The 22224-nt window shown below is 38.4% G+C and overlaps 1 protein-coding gene across 5 annotated transcripts in view; it reads left to right on the top strand.

The window, feature by feature from the left end:
• Positions 1 to 22224, top strand: part of SPEF2 (sperm flagellar 2) — a 200400-nt gene that overhangs the window by 133303 nt on the left and 44873 nt on the right. For all 5 annotated transcript variants that reach the window (XM_032278967.1, XM_032278968.1, XM_032278966.1 and 2 more), the window contains 5 exons: positions 674 to 801; positions 884 to 1022; positions 10534 to 10671; positions 16741 to 16892; positions 20545 to 20725. In XM_032278967.1, coding sequence (XP_032134858.1) covers positions 674 to 801; positions 884 to 1022; positions 10534 to 10671; positions 16741 to 16892; positions 20545 to 20725 — 738 coding nt within the window. The remainder of the gene's footprint in view (positions 1 to 673; positions 802 to 883; positions 1023 to 10533; positions 10672 to 16740; positions 16893 to 20544; positions 20726 to 22224) is intronic.

Genomic DNA, 22224 nt, shown 5'->3' with positions numbered 1-22224 from the left:
TGATGTTACAATTAACGTCATCAGTGTTATAACGGGAGAAGTACAGAATACTAAGGAAGAACCGCAGAACCTCCATGGTTAACCTTGAAGACTTGTTGGATCTGGGAAGGATTTCTGGAATAAATAATTTTTTTCTTTTTAAGATGGAACTTTGCTCTTGTTGCTCAGGCTGCAGTGCAATGGCATAATCTCGGCTCACTACAACCTCCGCCTCCCAGGTTCAAGCAATTCTCCCACCTCAACCTCCTGAGTAGCTGGGATTACAGGCACACATTACCACACCCAGCTAATTTTTTGTACTTTTAGTAGAGATGGGCTTTCACCATGTTGTCAAGGCTGGTCTCAAACTCCTGACCTTAGGTGATCCACCTGCCTCAGCCTCCCAAAGTGCTGGGATTACAGGCATGAGCCACTGCACCTGGCCCCTCAATTTCTGGAATAAATGATATCTGGGCTGAGACATTAATAATTATTTGGAATGTGAATTTGCTGGAGTTGGGGGCATGGGAGAGAAGAGGAGCAAAAAGTCTCACAGGGAATGCTTTAGGTAGCTGCAGTTGCAGCTTGACTTCCTTGCTTGGGACTGTTCTTTTGACTCTATCATTCAGAAGAACTTTCTGAATTTGAAATAACAATTTTGAAATAACAATTTCTACACTTTACCATTTAACAGGAAATGGCTTTGTTTTTGGTACCTTACTGGGAACTAATAGAAAATTCCTATATAAACACCATCAAAACAGCACTTAGGTATCTGAGGGAAGACCAGCATACTGTGCTTTCTAACTTATATGAAATTAGGTAAGTAAACTTTCCAAAGTCAGAATTTTACAGTTTAGAGGCATGCCATATAAAATTAATCTCATTCTCCTTATGTCTACAGAACAAGTTTCCAGGAGTTTCTAACACGTCCAGATTACAAGCAAGATTTTGTAGCTCAATGGCAGGCTGATTTCAACTCCCTTCCTGATGACCTGTGGGATGATGAGGAAACAAAGGCTGAACTACACCAACGAGTGAATGTAAGGAAATTGTGACCTGTTGGGACAGGGCTAGCACACTTTTGTATCTTGTCCTGCAAAACCCCAACTCATTTGCTCCTTACTTTTGTGAGGTACAAGGATGAGAAAGAAAATGGTTTGAACTATTGAGCAGATAACTTTCAAGATCCGTGGATCTTCCACACTTTGAGTTTAGAATGAGAATACCATGGCAATACTTCTGGAAAGAGGGGCCAAAATCCACAGTGCAAGAGCATTCTTGGCATCTGTCCTGCAGATGTCTAACCCCTTTGTGAGTCTATGTAACTGTGTCTATGCCTGGTGTTAACCACATTCCTGTCTTGAGCACAGTTGTACATTTGGTTGATAGCAAGGAGAAGGGGAATAAGGGAACAACGTGGAAAACCTAGAATTACCTCTATTGAATAGATCTCTTAAGGGCCGGTACTAAATTTTACACATTATCTCCAGCAAGCACAGTTCCTGGTGGTGCTCCAGAAAGCACAATGACATGCAGATTTTCATAAACTCCTGAATGATTATCCTGATGCTTTAGAAAGGGGCCTTTAATGTACAAAAAGCCTCAATTCATTCTCTTACCCCTCCTCTTTCATTTTAAATTGACAGATCCCCCTATCCCATCAGAGGGATACCTTGCCACTACCTTAAGTATAGGTTACTAACAGTCAAAACTTATTTTTACCAAAATATTGATTTATGTAACTAAAATATTGCTGATCTCAAACTCATGCCCCATTCATTTGCTTAATAGATACTTATTGAGCATCTATTATGGTCCTCGCACTATTCAAGAGACTAGGGATTCAGCAGTGAAAAAAATAAATCTGTGACCACAGGGTGTTTATATCCTTGTGCCCAGGTGTTAACAGAATAGGCAATAAACAAATAAACATACAGTGAGTGTATCCTTAGTAATAAGAGCTATGCCGTGAACAAGAAAGCAGGGCAAGGGGAAAAGAACATTGGATGTACCGTTTTGTAAATGGTGGCTGTGGAAAATCTCACTGAGAAGGTGACATTTGAACAGACTGAGGATAGAAGTGATTGGGTGAGCCATGTAAATATTTAGAGAAAGAGTGTATGAGGCACAGGTGAAGCAAGGGCAGTGACACTGAAGGGAAAGGATATTTGCTGTGTTTGAAGAACAGCAAGGAGGCTCGTGTGTCTGGAGCAGAGTGAACTGGGCCACAGTTGGCTGATGATAGAGTCAGAGAGATTGTAGGTAACCAGGTTACCTAAGGCCTTGGAGGTTATTATGAGAATATTGCTATTGATCTGAGTGAGATGGGAAGCCTTGATATCTGGTTTTAAACAGTCTACAGTAGAGTAAAAACAGAAGGAAGGCAAGTTGAAAAACCAGATGGGAAGCTTTTGCAATAGAGGCAAGACAGCATTGTGGCTCAGGAGATAGGGTGGGTGCTAAAGGGTTTAACCCAATAGGTATTCAAATGTCCAAGTAAAATTAAAGTGTTTTGCCTATTCTTTGACATTCCTCAAACAGTAATTAATATCTATATAAGCCCTTTAACGTTTTTTCTGTTTTCTTTTTCCCTACCTATTCATAAAGCCAGCCTTCCTGTATACTAATTTCCCCTTGTTAGTCAGGTGGTTGTTGGAAGAGAATGAGAAGATTTGGGATTTTTTTTCTCTAATTCCAAATGCAACATATGTTTGTTGTAGATAAACTAGATAATAAGAAGCAAAATTTAAAATGACAAATCCCTAATAGTAAAAAGTGGCTGCTACCTTGGCGCACATCTGCATTTCTTTCCAGATTGTTTTTACAAAAACTTGATAGCAAAGTATGTATTGTTTTATAACATTGTTTTTTATTCATAGAACATGTTTTCTTTTTCAATAAACATTCATCTACAACATCATTTTTATTACTAAAAGATATGACTAGTGGACTATATCATTTATTTTACAGATTTCCATGTTTAGTCACCATGTTATTAACAAAGTTTCTTGAGCATCAATGTTTTATTACAGAGAATTTTATAGTAAAATTTCATCTAGCTAACTATTGACCAAACCCTTAATTATTTCCATGGGCAAACATATATATGTATGTATGTGTATGTGTGTATATATATATATATATATAATTGCACTTTAGGTTCTGGGGTACATGTGCAGAACATGCAGGATTGTTGCATAGATACATATGTGACAATGTGGTTTGCTGCCTCCATCCCCCCATCACCTACATCTGACATTTCTCCCCATGGTATCCCTCCCTAACCTCCCTACCCCCAGCTGTCCCTCTCCTATTCCCCCCCAACAGACCCCAGTGTGTGATGCTCCCCTCCCTGTGTCCATGTGTTCTCATTGTTCAACACCTGCCTATGAGTGAGAACATGTGGTGTTTGATTTTTTGTTCTTGTGTCAGTTTGCTGAGAATGGTGTTTTCCAGATTCCTCCATGTCCCTACATCATTTTTATAGCTGCATAGTATTCCATGGTATATATGTGCCACACTTTCCATGTCCAGTCTATCATCGATGGGCATTTGGGTTGGTTCTAGGTCTGTGCTATTGAAACAGTGCCACAATGAACACACGTGTGCATGTGTCTTTATAACAGACGATTTATAATTCTTTAGCTATATACCCAGTAATGGGATTGATAGGTCAAATGGATTTTCTATTTCTAGGTCCTTTAGGAATCGCCACACTGCCTTCCACAACATTTGAACTAATTTACACTCCCAACAGCAGTGTAGAAGTGTTCCTATTTCTCCAGATCCTCTCCAGCATCTGATGTCTCCAGATTTTTTAATGATCGCCATTCTAACTGGAGTGAGATGGTATCTCAAGGTGGTTTTGATTTGCATTTCTCTAATGACCAGTGATGATGAGCATTTTTTCATATGTTTTTTGGCCTCATAAATGTCTTCTTTTGAAAAGTGTCTGTTCATTTCCTTTGCCCACTTTTGAATGGAGTTGTTTGTTTTTTTCTTGTAAATCTGTTTTACTTATTTGTAGATTCTGGATATTAGCCCTTTGTCAGATGGGTAGATTGCAAAAAATTTTGCCCATTCTATTGGTTGCCGGTTCACTCTAGTGATTGTTTCTTTTGCCGTACAGAAGCTCTGGAGTTTAATTAGATCCCATTTGTCAATTTTGGCTTTTGTTGCCAATGATTTTGGTGTTTTAGTCATGAAGTCCTTGCCTATGCCTCTGTCCTGTATGGTTTTGCCTAGGTTTTCTTCTAGGGTTTTTATGGTGTTAGGTCTTATGTTTAAGTCTTTAATCCATCTGGAGTTAATTTTAGTGTAAGGTGTCAGGAAGCGGTCCAGTTTCTGCTTTCTGCCATGGCTAGCCAGTTTTCTCAATACCATTTATTAAGCAGGGAATCTTTTCCCATTGCTTTTTTTTTGTCAGGTTTGTCAAAGAGCAGACAGTTGTAAATGTGTGGCATTGCCTCCAAGGCGTCTGTTCTGTTCCATTGGTCTATGTCTCTGTTTTGGTACCAGTACCATACTGCTTTGATTACTGTAGCCTTGTAGTATAGTTTGAAGTCAAGTAGTGTGATGCCTCCAGCTTTGTTCTTTTTGCTTAGGATTATCTTGGCTATGCAGGCTCTCTTTTGGTTCCATGTGAAGTTTAAGGTGGTTTTTTTCTAGTTCTGTGAAGAGGGTCATAGGTATCTTGATGAGGATAGCACTGAATCTATAAATTACCTTGGTCAGTATGGCCATTTTTACAATATTGATTCTTCCTAACCATGAGCATGGAATCATTTCCATCTGTTTGTGTCCTCTCTTATTTCCTTGAGCAGTGGTTTGTAGTTCTCCTTTAAGAGGTCCTTTACATTCTTTGTTAGTTGTATTCCTAGGTATTTTTTTCTCTTTGTAGCAATTGTGATGGCAGTCCTTTCTTGATTTGGCTCTCTTTAAGTCTGTTATTGGTGTGTAAGAATGCTTGTGATTTCCGCATATTGATTTTGTATCCTGAGACTTTGCCGAAGTTGCTTATCAGTTTCAGGAGATTTTGGGCTGAGGTTATGAGGTCTTCTAAATATACAATCACGTTGTCTGCAAATAGAGAGAACTTGACTTCCTCCTTTCCTAACTGAATACCCTTTATTTATTTTTCTTGCCTGATTGCTTTAGTTAGAATTTCCAATACTATACTGAATAGGAGTGGTGAGAGAGGACATACTTGTCTAGTGCCAGATTTCAAAGGGAATGCTTCCAGTTTTTACCCATTCAGTATGTTTTTTAGCTTTGGGTTTGTCATAAATAGCTTTTATTATTTTGAGATACATTCTGTCAATACCTATTTTATTGAGAGTTTTTAGCGTACAGGGCTGTTAAATTTTGTCAAAGGCCTTCTCTGCATCTATTGAGATAATCGTGTGGTTTTTGTCTTTGATTCTGTTTATGTGGTGGATTATGTTTATAGACTCGTGTATCTTGAACCAGCCTTGCTTCCCCAGGATGAAGCCTACTTGATTGTGAAGGATAAGCTTTTTGATGTGCTGTTGCAATGGGTTTGCCAGTATTTTATTGAAGATTTTTGCATCTATGTTCATCATGGATATTGGCCTGACATTTTCTTTTTTTGTTGAGTCTCTGCTGGGTTTTGGAATTAGGATGATGTTGGTCTCATAAAATGATTTGGGAAGGATTCCCTCTTTTCGGATTGTTTGGAATAGTTTCAGAAGGAGTGGCACCAGCTCGTCTTTGTATGTCTGGTAGAATTCGGCTGTGAACCCATCTGGACCTGGGCATTTTTTCATTCATTCCAATCCTATGAAGTTAATGGAGAGGTGCTGCTATTGCATTGTTCTCATTTTGTCCATTATAAAACTGAGCCACAACCATGATGTTACTTGCAAAGATTTCACAATGAGTCTATGGGAGAAAGAACTAGAGTCAAGGTCTCCAGAGCCCTGTTTTTGTGCTTTTTCCTCTGCTGTGTTCTCTCTTTTCTTTAAAAAATATATATAAAGAGGAGAATTGCATGGACTCAGGAGGTAGAGGCTACAGTGAGTCAAGATCACGCCGCTGGACTCCATCCAGAGCAACAGAGTGAGACTCTGTCAAAAAAAGAGAAAAAGACAGACTGGACCATCATCGCATTTGGGAGGCAGGACTAGATTGCAGCTCTGGACAGAGTAGCATGTGGAGGCTCGCATTGTGAATTTTAGCTCAAGATTGACTGCAACAACAAACCAGCAATCCCAAGAGGACCCACAGACCCTCTGAAGGAGGTGGACTGCTCCTGCAGGACCCAGAAGGCACCCCAAATACTATGAGTGCCCCAACAGCAGAAGTGGGAAAGGGAGTCCCTCCTCTCTCGAACACACACCCCCACTGGAGAAACTGAAAGTCTGTTTGCAGAAGAAGTTTCTGACCTTATCTGGAACTCTGCAATTAGAGAGCTGAGTGAAATACGGGGGTAGAGGAAGCAGCAGAAAGGCTTTGAGAGCTCACTGGGTCCCCAAGCAGCCCATTTCTACCTGGCATCACAGGGATCCATCAGGAGGGTGGCCAGAGGAGCTGTGGGTAAAACTCCACAGGGAGAAGAAAATCTCTAGCTAGGCTTTGTAAGAGTTTGAACTGAGCAAGAAGCCTCCTGGCCAGAATGCGGGGGAGAGTGCAAATCCGGTGTGCAGACTCCACAAATGAGGGAAGAACCAAGCCCTTTTCTTTCACAGCTGAGAGGCAGGTAGCCTGGAGCAAGTTCTCAAGCCCATCTTGCCCACTGCCTGGAAACAGACTTGGGGTTGTTGGTGGAGGCCCAGCGGGGTGAGATCAACCCTTCAGTTTGCATGGGAGCTGCATGAGGCTGTGACTGCTGGCTTTCCCCCACTTCCCTGATGACCTGCATGACTCCTCCTAGATAGATAACTCCAGTGACATGGGAATCTCACCCCTATCTCCCATAGCAATTGCAGCAAAACCCACCCAAGGAGAGTCTGAGCTCAAACACACCCAGCCTGGCCCCCACCTGATGGTCCTTCCCTACCCACCCTGGTAGAGGAAGACAAAGGGCATATAATCTTGGGAAATGCAAATCAAAACCACAATGTGATACTACCTTACTCCTGCAAGAATGGCCAAAATCAAAAAAATCAGAAAATAGTAGATGTTGGCGAGGATGTGGTGATCAGGGTACATTTCTATGCTGCTGGTGGGAATGTAAACTAGTACAGACACTATGGAAAACAGTGTGGTGATTCCTTAAAGAACTAAAAGTAGAAATACCATTAGATCCTGCAATCCTGCTGTTAGGTATCTACCCAGAGGAAAAGTAGTCATTATCTGAAAAAGATACTTGCACATATATGTTTATAGCAGCACAATTCACAATTGCAAAATCATGGAACCAACCCAAACAGCCATCAATCAATGAGTGGATAAAGAAACTATGGTGTATACATACATATATGTATGTATATATATACACACACACATACACACACATATATATATGTGGTACGTATATATATGGTATATATATAACATATTTATTCCATCTTATCTACATATGTATATACACATATATATATATACACATATGTGTGTGTGTATAGCTATATGTGTATATATATAGATATGATGGAATACTACTCAGCCATAAAAAGGGATGAATCCACAGTATTTGCAGTCAGCTGGATGAGATTGGAGACTATTAATCTAAGTGAAGTAACTCAGGAATGGAAAATCAAATATTGTATGTTTTCACTGATATGTGGGAGCTAAGCTATGAGGATGCAAAGCCATAAGAATAATACAGTGGACTATGGGGACTTGGGGGAAGAGTGGGAAGGGGGCAAGTGATAAAAGACTGCAAATATGGTGCAACGTATACTGCTTGGGTGATGGGTACACCAAAAATTTCACAAATCACCACTAAAGAACTTATTCATGTAACCAAATACCACCTGAACTCAAATAACTTATGAAAAAATTTTTTAAAATTAATTTAAAAATATATAAATATTTGATAGGCACAAGTTAGTACTTATTGAATGCCTGACAGAGCGTTTGTGGAAACCCCATGAAGATATCAAGATCAGCTCTAAAATAATAGTTTATTGTTCTGATACTTAGCATATTGCAATAAAAATGGCTTGTGAAATTTTCATTTCATGTGCAGCCTCCACAAGGTAACAAACCAAAATGCAAAGGTAAGAGTTCAAAAACAAAGTATTCCATAAACACAGTGTCACAGAAATGAAATTCACTGTTGGCATCAAATTGCTTGCATTCAAATTTCTGACTCTACCACATGGAAACTATAGGCAAGGAACTTAACCTCTCTGTGTCTCAATGGTCTTATCAGAAACCTACCTACTGTGAGGATTAGGAGTCAATCAATGTAATGCAGTAGTCCCCAACCTTTTTGGCACCAGGAACCAGTTTCGTGGAAGACAGTTTTTCCACAGATATTGGCGAGGGGCATGGTTTTGAGATGAAACTGTTCCAGTTCATCTCATGAGGCATTGGATTCTCATAAGGAACACACAATCTACATCTCTCATATTCGTAGTTTACAGTAGGATTCGGGCTCCTATGAGAATCTAATGTCGCTGCTGATCTGATAGGAGGTGGAGCTCAAGGGGTAATGCTCACTTGCACGCCACTCACCTCCTGCTGTGTGCCCCAGTTCCTAACAAGCCATCAACAGGTACCAGCTCGCAGCCCAGGGGTTGGGGACCCCTCCTGTAATGCATTTAACATGATTCTCAACACATAATAAATGTTCAGTGAATTATTATTTTTTGAGACGGAGTTTCACTCTTGTTGACCAGGCTGGAGTGCAGTGCAGGATCTTGGCTCACCACAACCTCCACCTCTCAGGTTCAAGAGATTCTCCTGTCTCAGCATCCCAAGTAGCTGGGATTACAGGCATGCGCCAACATGCCCAGCTAATTTTTTGTATTTTTAGTAGAGACAGGATTTCTCCATGTCGATCAGGCTGGTCTCGACTCCCAATCTCAGGTGATTCACCTGCCTTGGACTCCCAAAGTGCTGGGATTACAGGTGTGAGCCATCGCGCTGAGTGAATTATTATTAATTTTTTTTGAGACAGGGTATCACTCTGTCACCCAGGCTGGGGTACAGTGGTACTATCATGGCTCATTGCAGCCTTGAACCCTTGGGCTCAAGAATCTTCCCATCTCAGACTCCTGAGTAGCCAGTACTACAGATATGTGCCACTATGCCTGGCTAAGTTTTTATTTTTTAATTTTTTGTAGAGATGGTGGTTTTGCCATTTTGACCAGGCTGGTCTTGAACTCCTGGCCTCAAATGACCCTCCTGCCTCAGCATCCCAAAGTGTTGGGATTACAGGCATGAGCCACCGCTCCTGGACTCAATTAATTGTTATTATTGCAAAAACTGTCAATTTTTATTGAACTGTATATGTTTCATTAATGGGATATTTTATTAAACAATAAATATTTTATTGCTATGAATAATATTATAATAATAGTTTTTATTAATTGAGAAATTATTGCATGTGCTTTTTTTCCAGCTAATTTTTTTCTACATAACATTATCCAAAAGGTAAGTAGTATGATGCCCATTTTACAGATTAAGTAACTGAGGCCTAATATAGTAGTACCTATTATTCAAGACCACAGGTTTATATTCTGGTTCCACCACTTACTTTTTGTGTTACTTAGAAAGTAACTTCTCTGTGACTCAGTTTCCTCATCTGCAAAATGAAGATAATAATGGTACCTAGCTAAGGTTTTTGTGATGCATTAAATGAGTCAACACAAGTATACTGACTTATGTTCTGACACATAGATAAACACAGAAAGGACTCTACATGATGACCAGTTATTTTTATTATACTTACATGTAAATTATTAAATATATACATAATTTATTATGCTATATTCAAAATCATAATATAAATGCATGAATATAGTTCATTATTATGTGTACATATATAAATAGTATGTTATAAATTATTATATTGATATTTATCATCTTTATTATTGCCCAATATCCAGCAAGGGCAATCTCTTTACTAGTATCTCTTTAATACAAAGAGATACCAGTAAAATACTGCTATTACTTTTGGATCACCCCGTTAAGCTCAGATAACATTTTTTGGTGAACAATATCTTCCAACTGTAGTATTAATTAACAAGTTTATGCCCCTGGTTTAAATTCAGCTGTGTATTGTTTTCCACCAACAATATGCCATTTCCCCCAAAAAATTCACTGAAAGAACTTTTTCAACACATTTTTGGGGAAGGATTAAAACACGTAAAATATAGCCATTCATGAATAAAGTCAAACATAGTGGATTTGTGGTAGACATAGACATATAATGTGGTGAGGTGCTCTTTAAATGGGAGAGACTGACAGAATAGAAGCAAAATGAATATTGGTTGAACGAGCACATACAATACAGGATGCATTCAGTATAAAATTTCTTTAGACACATTTTTAAGAGAGGCGAAAGGTTTCAGTTTTATTGCACCTAGGTGATTTAAGCAGTGATCTAATGCATAGCCATGATGCCTGTTTTCTGTTTAGGATCTGCGGGACCGCCTGTGGGACATTTGTGACGCCCGGAAGGAAGAGGCAGAGCAGGAGCGTCTTGACATCATTAACCAGAGCTGGTTACAGGACTCTCTCGGAATAACAGTGAACCATTTCTTTTCCTTGATGCAGGTAAGAGCAGCTGGTCACAGTGACACAGGTGCTCCCCTTCACAGCCTCATCCCTCAGTCCCTCATATGACACTTTCTTGGGAATACGAGAGGTCTGTTCAGTGCTCAGTTTGGTCATAGCGCTATGCCTAGTATGAGCTCCAACTCACCAAGAAAGCTAGCTGAAATAACACATTTTGGTCTGGGCCAAATATGCACCCAGATTGGAAACATCCCAAGCAACTACCCACCAGCTTTGCTCCAGGTGGCCTAGATATGTAGAAAGCCACAGTAGAAATAGTGTCTACAATTGAATTCTTTACCTCACCAAACTCAAAGCACACCCCTTAAGTGGTCAAAGAAAGCCCAGGAAAGCAGCCCAGCCACAACAAACATAGGCAAGATCTGACCAGGGAGATATCTGATTCCTCAAAATAAAAATTTTTCCAATACTGGACTAGAAAAACAGACCATAATCAGTGCAACCTGATTAACTTATATTTGCAGCGTATTAGATTTTTAAAAATTGCACAAGGCAAGATTGGAAGACAGGTGCTGATTTTATTCTGACACTATTGCCAGCAATAGGGGAGAAAGTACAAACCCAGCTCTACCAAGACAAAAGGCTAGAGAGTTTTTAAGAACTGGGGTAGGTTACAGGGTATGGATCATAGGCCAAATGTGTTTGCCAATTGATATTACTGGAAGGAAAAGTCAGCTTTCTACTGTCTTCTTCATGGGAGGTAGTTTTAGGACTTGGAGCAATGTACCTAGTGAAGTGAGGCTACTACTCTCACAGGGGAAATGGGAGATAGAAGCACTGTCTTTCTGGATGATTGATTACTTTACAGAGATGGTTTTTAGGTCCTTGAGAAAGACATTCTTTCCTGGGTTGTACCACTGGTAGGAGGCTTTTGAAAAGATTGACATCTCAAAGGAACAGTGAAAGGATTTACAATTTCAAGTTTTCTTAAAGCAAATGCTCTAACAAAAGGGAGGTCAAGTCCTAGAGTCAGGAAGCAGCCAGTCTAACTTGAGTCAAGCTGAAGGGAATATTAAGGCTGTCTTCGTCCAAGCTGTGTGTACATGAGTATTTTTTCCTACGATAATAGAAGTAAAAATAGGGAATGGAAAAGTGTACATTTCTAGTCTTCAGTTGACTAACTGAAAGAGATGCTATAGGAAATGAGAATACTTATCTGGCAATCCCTACAGCTAGTGGATAATAGGTTTCAGTAAATATTTTTTCATCAAAGGACCAATACATGCCAGTACTTCCAGACTTCAAAGGGACCATTCATGGCTTAGGCATAGGCCAGACCACAGAAGGTCTGAAATATCAGCAGAAACCTGAGAGGCAACAGCAGCCCCTCGGTGGGAGGTTTCAAGAAGTCAGGATACCAGGACAGTGAAGACCTTATGCAACCATGTTAGGAATCTGGATGGGAAAGAGAAGATGGAGTTAGAAAGATGTCATCTAAAGCAGAGGACAAAGCCAGGCCATGACCAAGAGGACAGATCCACATGGCATGGGTTGTATGCAAAGATTGAAGTGAGGTGCCTATGCAGCCTAGACCAGCCTGAATAGCATCCCCACGACATTGGTTTGGGTAAGCAAAAATCAAATATTACAAACAGTTGTATCAAAAGCTTATGGCAGAAATAGCTGAAAACCAATAATGAAGGCGTAGAGAACGGATAATTTTTGTGAGTCATTCTTGATTCAGAGCAATACATACCTCCTTTGGAAATGGTATATGACTCTTATTTCAACAATCCCTAGATATAGAAGTTTTATCTTGAGAAACTGAACCGACATCTAAGATCAACAAGGAATAAAGAGGAAAAAGCAGCAAATAAAAGCTAACATTTATTAAGTTCTTACTATGTACATGCCAGGCACCATTCTAAAGATATTCATGTAGAATACATTAAAACTTCACAACAAGATTTCACTCTTGTCACCCAGGCTGGAGCACAATGGCACCATCTCAGCTCACTGCAACAACCTCCACCTCCCAGGTTCAAGCAATTCTCCTGGCTCAGCCTCCCAAATAGCTGGAATTACAGGCACCCACCACCATGCCTGGCTAATTTTTGTATTTTTAGCAAAGACAAGGTTTCGCCATGTTGGTCAGGCTGGTCTAGAACTCCTGACCTCAGGTGATACACCTGCCTTGGCCTCCCAAAGTGCTGGGATTACAGGCGTGAATCACTGCACCCAACCCACTGTAAGTTCTATTATCTTCATTTTGCAAATGAGGAAATTGAGACAAACACAAGTGAAACAATTTGTCCTTCTGACTTCAAGGCCAGTACAGTAGCTCCCCCTTCTCCTTGGTTTGTTTTCCATAGTTTGTTACCCACAGTCTGAAAATATTTCATGGAAATTTTCAGAAATCAATAATTCATAAGTTTTAAATTATGCTCCATTCTGAGTAGTATAATGAAGTCTCACACTGTTTCATTCTGTCTAGCTCAGAAGGTGAATCATCCCTGTGTCTAGTGTATCCATGCTGTAGATGCTCTTGCCCATCTGTTAGTTACTTCGTAGCCAATTTAGTTATCAGTTGAAAAAATCATAGGGCATATAATGTTTGGGACTATCTGAGGTTTCATGCATCCACTGGGGGTCTTGAAACTTATCCCCCATGGATAAGGGAGTGTCTACTTATTCCTAACCACTGCTTCCTTGTTCAAATAGTTGTTTGCCACATAGAACAGAGGAGAGCATTATTTTGCACTGATCAATAGGATCCTATAAAAACCAAGGGTGGAAATTACAAAAGAGGAGGTTTCAGTTCAATATTTACAGAATGAACCTAATGAACAGCCCATCAAGTAACAAACTTTTGAGGCAATGAGCTTTTTGTCCAGGAGGCTCAAAAGCAGAAGTTTGCACATGGTTTTGGAGGACCAGTGGAAAGTACACTAGAGAAAGTCTTCAAGAATCTATGGTATTGGGTAACAGCTAAAATAAATGTTTCCCAAAGTGGGCTCCATAGACATTAGTCTAACAAGATGTTTCACAAAACAATGACTCAGACTCTCTGATCAAATGACTTTGAGAAGTACTACACACTGTATCCTTCTTCCCTCTCTCTGGGAGATTGACAAGTGTATCAACATATTTAGACATCAAGATGCCCTTCAGTAAGGAGATCCTTTGTCTATGTTAATCCATTATTTCTACACTATTTGACCTTGAAAAGTTCTTATTTGTTTCTTCTCCAACAGGGTACTCATTAACTCCCTATAGGACAGATTTTCTACAAAATGTGTTTTACAAAATGCTATCCTAGATGATTTCTGAAATTCCTTTTAAATCTAAGATTCTGTCACAATCAAATATTGTTTACTAGTTATCATAAATGTGAGAGGAATTTTGATTAATTCTGCCTTTATGAAAATCTCGGATATAGTATGGCATCTTATTCAGATTTAGTTAATTAAATTATGCCAGCTAAAAATAAATTAATATTTTATATAAGATAATCACTATAATGAGGTAAGCTTAAGGCACAGATGACAGCACTGTCCCAAATACCAATTGTATACAATAAGCTTTACTAAACCTAATAATTATTAGTTTAGTTCTCTAAGTTAAGGAGGAAATAATTTCCTAATTTCTAAATTTATTTACCAAATCATACAATACTATGGTTTAATGACTAATAATTTTTATAACCTCAACACACTTTTATAAAATTCTCCAAAGTTATTTGTCAATATTCAGTTTGTACAAATTGGGTTTATATTTGATCCTATTTACCATAAATGTGGCATTGTGCAAGTTCTCATAAGTACAATTTACAAGACTCATTTTTCTCCTCTGTTTTACCAAACCTAAACATGACAGATGCAAACACTTTTTGTCAAATTGTAGAATGTGTTCATACATGAATATTTTAAAACTTAATTTGATTGCTTTGCAAGGAATGAGAAAAAGTTTAGTTTTTCTGCTCATTCCAAAATGCTCATTTAAAAAACTACTTAAAAATATATTTACTTTTAAAATCCAAGGATACTATTAAAAATGTTCTATAGGCTGGGCAAGGTGGCTCACACCTGTAATCCCAGCACTTTGGGAGGCCGAGGCAGGCAGATCACAAGGTCAAGAGTTCAAGACCAGACTGGCCAACATGATGAAACCTCATCTCTACTGAAAAAAAAAAAATTAGTTGGTCATGGTAGCTCATGCCTGTAATCCCAGCTACTTGGTAGGCTGAGGTAGGAGAATTGCTTGAACCGGTACCCAGGAGGCAGAGGTTGCAGTGAGCCAAGATCACACCACTGCACTCCAGACTGGGTTACAGAGTGAGACTCCATCTCAAAAAAAAAAAAAAAAAAAGAAGGAAAAGAGAAAAGAAAAAAAATGTTCTATAATGTGAAACAAGACATAAATAGTACTTTTATTTTTTAACTTAGATTCAAGTTCACCAAATTAATTTCTTCCTGTTTCATTAGCTAGAAAAGTTGACTAGAACAGAAAACAGCTTTTCAGAAGCAATTTGTCTTACTCTTTCAAACACAGACTTATTGAAACTGTTCTTGTCTTTTAGTGTATACTACAACAAAAAAACACAGACATTTATTTGTTTTGAACTGTGAACGTGGCAGTAGGAGAATATTTCTTGATGTTTTATGAAATAAGTGGCTACATAATTGTTTGATAAATGTAGGGATCCTTTTGTAAATATCTTTGAGTTTGGTTACATAAGGTTTTGAAAATTCAGTCAATTTTGTTTTTCTTTTTAAAAAGATGCTTTCTGTAATTAACTAGATATCATGGAATACATCTGTATAAGGAGCTTCAATATTTAGGCCCTCGGGTACTGATTTAAGTAGTCCAGCTGGCTAAAGCAAAGTCTGGAGGTCATGTTTACACTAACAAAGAGAATCACAGATATGCACCATATTGTCGTAAACCCAATGGGAGACGAGGTTGAAAAAAATCACATTCTACATTTGTGCTGTTGGCACTGCAGAATCTCACTATGTACACACTTCAGCATATGCATACCACAAAAGAAAATGACCTGTAGTGACAGGAAGTCACAACAAGGGAATGACTGATGCTCACCTTACCACCAGCTCCTCTGGGTTGCTCCATTTTTCACAAGGTACTTACTGGCAATGCAAGCAGAAGTGTTAAGCTGTGAGTGCTGAATTCTCTCTCTTCTCCACATATTGAATAAGAAAAAAAATTGTGGAAAGAGAACTATTCATTAAAATTCTATGTTGTCAGGTGGGGCAGCTCACCCCTGTAATCCCAGCACTTTGGGAGGCCAAGGCGGGCAGATCACCTGAGGTCAGGAGTTTGAAACCAGCCTCGACAACATGGCGAAACCCTGTCTCTACTAAATATACAAAAATTAGGTAGGCATGGTGGCTGGTGCCTGTAATCCCAGCTACTGAGCAGACTGAGGCAGGAAAATCACTTGAACCAGGAGGTGGAGGTTGCAGTGAGCTGAGACCACACCACTGCATTCCAGCCTGAGCAATAGAGTAAGGCTCTGTCAAAAAAAAAAAACCAAAAAACCTTTATGTTACCCTTTGTTGTTTCTCCACATCTAAGTTCAATTGCTCTAGTGAACCAATTGAACCTAGTGTTTTTTTGTGTGTATTTGCATTTTTTATTTGTATATATAGTATTTTTTGGTATCTCCCAAATCAACTAATATGCTACCTTTGACAAAGAACTTTGCTACTGTAGTTTGCTACTATATTGGCTGACTGAATTCCTAATTCAATACACAGGAATCCCTAATGTTAAAATAATGAATAATATGCACTACTTCAAACATCATACATCCTGTAACTGCTTGTCACAATGTCAAGAGGCATAGAAAAGTCATTCTGTTAAGTTGAATCATGTTCAGTAAATATAAAGAATACAAAGTCACTAATTATTTTTAATTTTAATGAAAATCTTAGATACATACTTACAACCAATGCTCCTTCTTAATTTCGAGAAAATTATTTTCAATCTAAATGTTTTCAAAATAGGGCTTTCAGAAGCTTCTATCAGAAATATGTACAGATCAGCTTGTTCTTTCTTGGATATTAACATTCACATTTGCTATTAAAGGCAGAACTGAACCGTTTTCAAGATACGAAGAGACTCCTTCAAGATTATTACCGGGGAATGGAAAATAAAATCCCAGTAGAGGATAATAAAAAATTTACTAGAATCCCTTTGGTTCAACTGGATAGTAAAGACAACTCCGAAAGCCAACTTAGGTAAGGCAGACTATTATATCACACGGAATTGTTTTGAACATAAAGCTTTGTGATTTAAAATTAATCACCACTAATAAAAATCACACTCCTTTATCTGCAAATCCAAGGTACAAAAAGCTCTAATAACTGATCATGGTTTTCTTTTAAAGTTAGTATGTCATTGACTAAAGACTACTAACATATGTTATTCAATTTATAGGGAATATTTACTCATTTTGCTGCAAAGATAAAATGCATTTTATGATGGAGTCATCCCACAGACTCTGCAGGTGGTATTAGGGAATATATGGTATACTCAAATTCTGAATTCTGAAGCACTTTTGGCCCCAGTGGTTTCTGGTAAGAAATTATGAACCTCTAACACTTTTATGAAAGGACCAAAGCAGGGCTGTGTGTGTGTGGGTGTGTGAGTGTGTACATATTGTATTATATAAATGAAAATGGAAGATGTTTTGAGTCTACTTTTATAGGTGAAGACATTGAGAAACAGTAAAGTCTCAGTACTATGTGACAATGACCTTATGAGAGTGACTGAAAGACTTATTAATAGTCTAACGTCAGATTTCTGCTAAAAACAAACTTGGTGATAGGATAAAAGACAAATTTTATTTTCAGCCAAGCAAATCCTGTGTAATATAAAAGTTTATAAGTCACTGTTTTTGTAGATCCAGTGGGGTAGGGGCAAGGGAAAGGCAAGATCCCAAACTCTAGAAGCTCTGAACAGACAGAAAAATGTCTTCGAGACATGGTAGTTAGTAGTGGTTCCAATTTTTGTGGCGTGGTTTCCAACTATAAAACATTAAGAGAGATAAAAGTAAGAATCGAAATAAAGGCAATTAAAAAATAGAAATCAAAATCCTTAAAAATTAAATGAATTTTAATTGAAAATAAATCAATAAAATATAGTGAAGAATTAAAACAATCCTTTTTAATAATCAGTAGGCAGGCGATAAGAAACAAAAAAACATTATATCAGATATGAGGAGGGGAAAAAGAAAGTCAGATTAAAAAAATAATATAAAGGCACTGCAAGTTAAATTTAAATCTCCAAGGAGATGTACATCTTATGTGAAAGGCAGTGTACTATATTTTTACAAGTTTGCTCAGTCAATGCAGGTGTCAGGAGTTGCACAAACTAAGTGGAAGATAATGTATATATTTTGAAGTAAGACAGATCTGGTTTGAATCTTGGTTCTGTTAATCACTGTATGTAAATAAGACAATTTATTTGTTGTCAGGTTCACTCCATCTCTCTTCAGTCTCAGTTTCCTTATCTGTAAAGGAGAGTTGTTGTGAAGATTCCAAAAAATAAAATCTACAAAGCATTTCGTACCATATCATGACATCAGAAGATGAGACCGAGTCCCAATAACTCAATAAATGCTGATTATTACCTATTGCATGTTCCCGCTTTGTTTCTTTTACTCACCCTTGTTCCAAAAAGGATTTGAGATGGCCTGAACACAATATTTTATGCAGTGATCCAAAGCCCACTTCTGTTCTTTCCTGGCTTTTTCCGTCTACCCTCATCACATCCCTGTCAGGCCCATGTGTACAGGAGAATATCTAAGAGTAAGAATGTGTCCCCTCTTTTTGGCACATATAAAAGGAAAATGTTCAGCAAGCTGCTGAAAAAGAACTTTGAGATTAAAACAATTAAAAAAAATTTCAAAGGCAATATGAACCACTAGAACCATGAAAAGAGGGCAGATTTCAATGTCTAGAATGGCAGTACATTCTGTTCCTAGCACACAATCGCAAGTTGGGCATAATGAGGAAGCTGTTAATGTTGGTTAGTAGAATGAAACTAACAAAAGAACAGCCAGTTCTTATTTCCTGCAAATAACTCTGCACCAGTCTCAGCCTCAAACCACAGCTTTGGGTACCTACTGGAACTATCAGTCAATCAATATATCCACCAACTAACCAATCAACCTGTCATATATAAAGGGAAACAAGAACAGTGTTAAACATTTTCATATATTTTTTCTACTTTATTCCTCCCAACAACTCTATAGCAATAATAATATTAGTAGTAGTATAGTAAGATTATTCACAATGATGGTAATAACCAATAATTAGTTGATAATGAATACTTCTCATAATAATTATGTTTGTATTATTCTAGGAAGAACTGAACCTCATAAAATCAAGTGACACGTCAAGTTCATACCTACTAATAGTGAGGGAGCTACCTAGACCAGTGTTTTTTCCAGTAAATAAATTCTAAACGCAAATTCTTTTTCTAAGTGATATGCTACTGCTTTGCTGTCCTCCAAAGCAAGAAGTTGAAAAATACATGTTGTACTGTATTAAACATCTAGAGACAATCACACAAGCCTTACCCTAACCTACTGAACACAGGAATCACAGTCAAACTGGAGTGACAGTGATTTAGCCTCATTTAATCTTAAAATGTAATTTAATTTGTGCATAGATGAGTAGCAGATCTTCAATACACTGCCTTTTGAGGTATGGTAAACTGTGGTCTACCTCTGACAGGACCACGTGACTAATACTAATATAAGGTCTGAAAGGGGCTACTGCACAGAGGCAGCTATTTCAAACACTTTAAGAATCAGAGTGCCAAGTTCAAGAAACCTTGTCTGATGGTTCAAAACCTTGTCTGATGCTTCAAAGCAAGCTGTTTGTGGAGTTTACAATCATCTTTCTGAATCACTGCTCTATTCTCCCACAACTTGAGTCTACAAAACCAAATGCTTGTTCCTAGATTACTGAGTCTGACTCTTCTCCTCTAGTTTCAACAAAGTCATCCTTGGAGCTGCTCTCTTCTCATTTCTTCCCCAAGCTGATAACCCTTTGCACTTTCTATTACTAAAGCAGGGTCCCAGTTACAAAAACTTTCTACCTTGTAGATCTATCTCTGCTTCTGTTAACCTTTGAGATCCTGGGATCCTTCTGGGTTAAGATATTCCCAGAGGCAGCTTAGAAATTTCTACACAGGAGCAGCAATAAGGGAAGAGGGAGGAAGAGCTTAACTTTGTGTTCCCACACCACTTTATAAAACAAAGAGAAAATCTTTGTGGCGGTGGTGCTGTCAACTACCCCATCGACCATCAAAACTTAGCTGCTTCTGTGCAGTAGCCCCTTTCAGACCTCACATTAGTATCAGTCATGTGCAGTAGCACATGTCAGAAGAGATCAGGGGTGTTCAGTGTGGGATGGCTATGGACAGACATGTCCTACCTTCAGCTGTGCCCTTCGGGATGCCAAATGATACTTTTCACCTTAGAGAAGTGATGCCCACTTTTGTTTGGTTTGCTTTTTCTTGACTGATTTTTTATTTATCCTTCATCAGAAGTGTATGCTCTGGAACAAATTCCAGAGTTGCATTTCATTATAATGGCCATTGTCTAATCCTCTGTTTTATAATTATTGAGAATTAAGCGCCTGAAAAGTATGTTTTGTTGTTGTTCATTTTTAGTCTCTTCTTATTAACAGGACATTCTAGACCACAAAAATTTCAATGCTGTCTTTTATAATCTTTTCTCCATTAAAATAATTCTTCCAGGAAAACTTTGAAAATTAAGACTAAACCAAGACAGTAACATTTACAAAGTAACATGGTCACAAAAATAGAATTCTGTTAAGAAAAATATTTATATCCCTTTTGCTTGTTTGTTTCCTAAAGAATTCCTCTAGTTCCTCGAATGTCCATTTCTCTGGAAACAGTTACGCCCAAACCAAAAACAAAATCAGTACTGAAGGGCAAGATGGATAACTCCCTAGAAAACATAGAGTCCAACTTTGAGGCCAATGAGAGGCTGGTCATGGACACCTGGCAGCAGGCTTCTTTAGCAGTATCTCACATGGTAAGCAGTGCTCGTTATATTTCCTGTTAGTAATACCCACTCACTAAGGACCAAGGTTGGTAATATGCTGTAAGTTGAAAATTGCACAACATTCTCAAACACTGTATAAAGTTAAATCTTCAAAGCATTTTTTTTTTCTGAAAAAAATAAAAAGAGAAATGTGATTCAGTCAATGCGTATTTGAGATCATGAAACAACACTTAGATTATTTTCTGTGCTGGGCTCAGGTTCCAAGTGCAGGGCCTAAAGCCAGTCAGGAAATGTTAATGAGGGGGGTCAAGTGTAAGACAATCAGGAGGGATGGGTCTGGGGCCAAGCGGAAGTCACACCCCTGTTTGCAGGTGCAAATGAAGTTGCCATTTAAGAATGAGGTCTGACATGGCCAGATTTTCCAATTTTCTAAGAAAAGCCAGACATTCGGATTTTTATGTAAAACTACTAATTTTAGTATGTAAGAAATGAAGTAAAAAATTTTAAAAATATTCTGCAGAGCCAAGCAAATCACACCTCTGGCCTCTAGGGCTCTAGTTGGCAACGTCTCTGCTAGGCATTTTTTCTAAGTCACCTATGGGGTAAGTATTATTATCCAATTTACGATGGAGAATTAAGGTTCAGAAAGGCTAAGAAACTTGCCCAAATTCTTCTAACAGGTAAATGTCCAAATAAAATTTGAACCTAGGTCTCTATGACTTCAAAGCTTATATCATTTCTATCTAAATCAAAAGGTAAAGGGGAGGCATACACGTAACTTTAAGCAGAAGCGTTATACCATGCAGAAGATACACATAGAGTTTAACTCAGATAATCAATTGCTATTCCCTCATCTACCAGGTCCTGGGTCCATCAAGATGTTTTCTCTTTTCCATGCCAAGCCTTCTTTGAGTTTCCATGAAATATCATTCAAACAGAAAGCAGTGTCAACTTTCCAAAAGATTTTGTGAAAGAGGTAGAAGAGAACCTTGCATCCCAGATCTCACAGCAAACGAAATTTCCAACTGGGCACACTCTCCAAGTCCCTTCTTGGCCTCTCTGCTTTCAGGCTTCTTTTTTTCTGACCTTCTCATTCAAGCAGCCTCAGTGTTTCCTTTCTTTCTCCGTCTCTTTCTTTTGTCCTCCCCACTTCTTTCTTTTTCCCCTCTCAGAAGTAATAATGGCTCCTCTCATTGTTTAGCTTCTTTTGAAAAACATTTTAGTGTGGATTTTGACATACATAAGGAAAATGCACGAATTATAATTGTATGGCTTAATGAACCCACCTAAAGTAAATACTCATGGCACCACTCCCTGGGGAGAAACGGAACAAGGGCTGCACCTACATAGTAATACTGTGCTCCTTCCCATTCCTAACCCACTTGATATCCTCTAAAGGGGACCACCGTCTTGCCTTTTTAGGAATTATTGGCTTGATGTTCTTAAGAGTTTCATTACCAAGTCTATCCCTCTAAACACTGTCGTGTAGCTTTCCTTGCTTTTGAGCTTTAGATAAATGAACTCATATC

The sequence above is a fragment of the Sapajus apella genome, unplaced genomic scaffold, assembly GCF_009761245.1.
Source record: "Sapajus apella isolate SASKATOON/1434 unplaced genomic scaffold, GSC_monkey_1.0 scaffold11, whole genome shotgun sequence".
In the NCBI taxonomy this organism is placed as follows: domain Eukaryota; kingdom Metazoa; phylum Chordata; class Mammalia; order Primates; family Cebidae; genus Sapajus; species Sapajus apella.
Note: the sequence above shows the minus strand (reverse complement) of the source record. Positions and strands in the feature narration are given on the sequence as shown.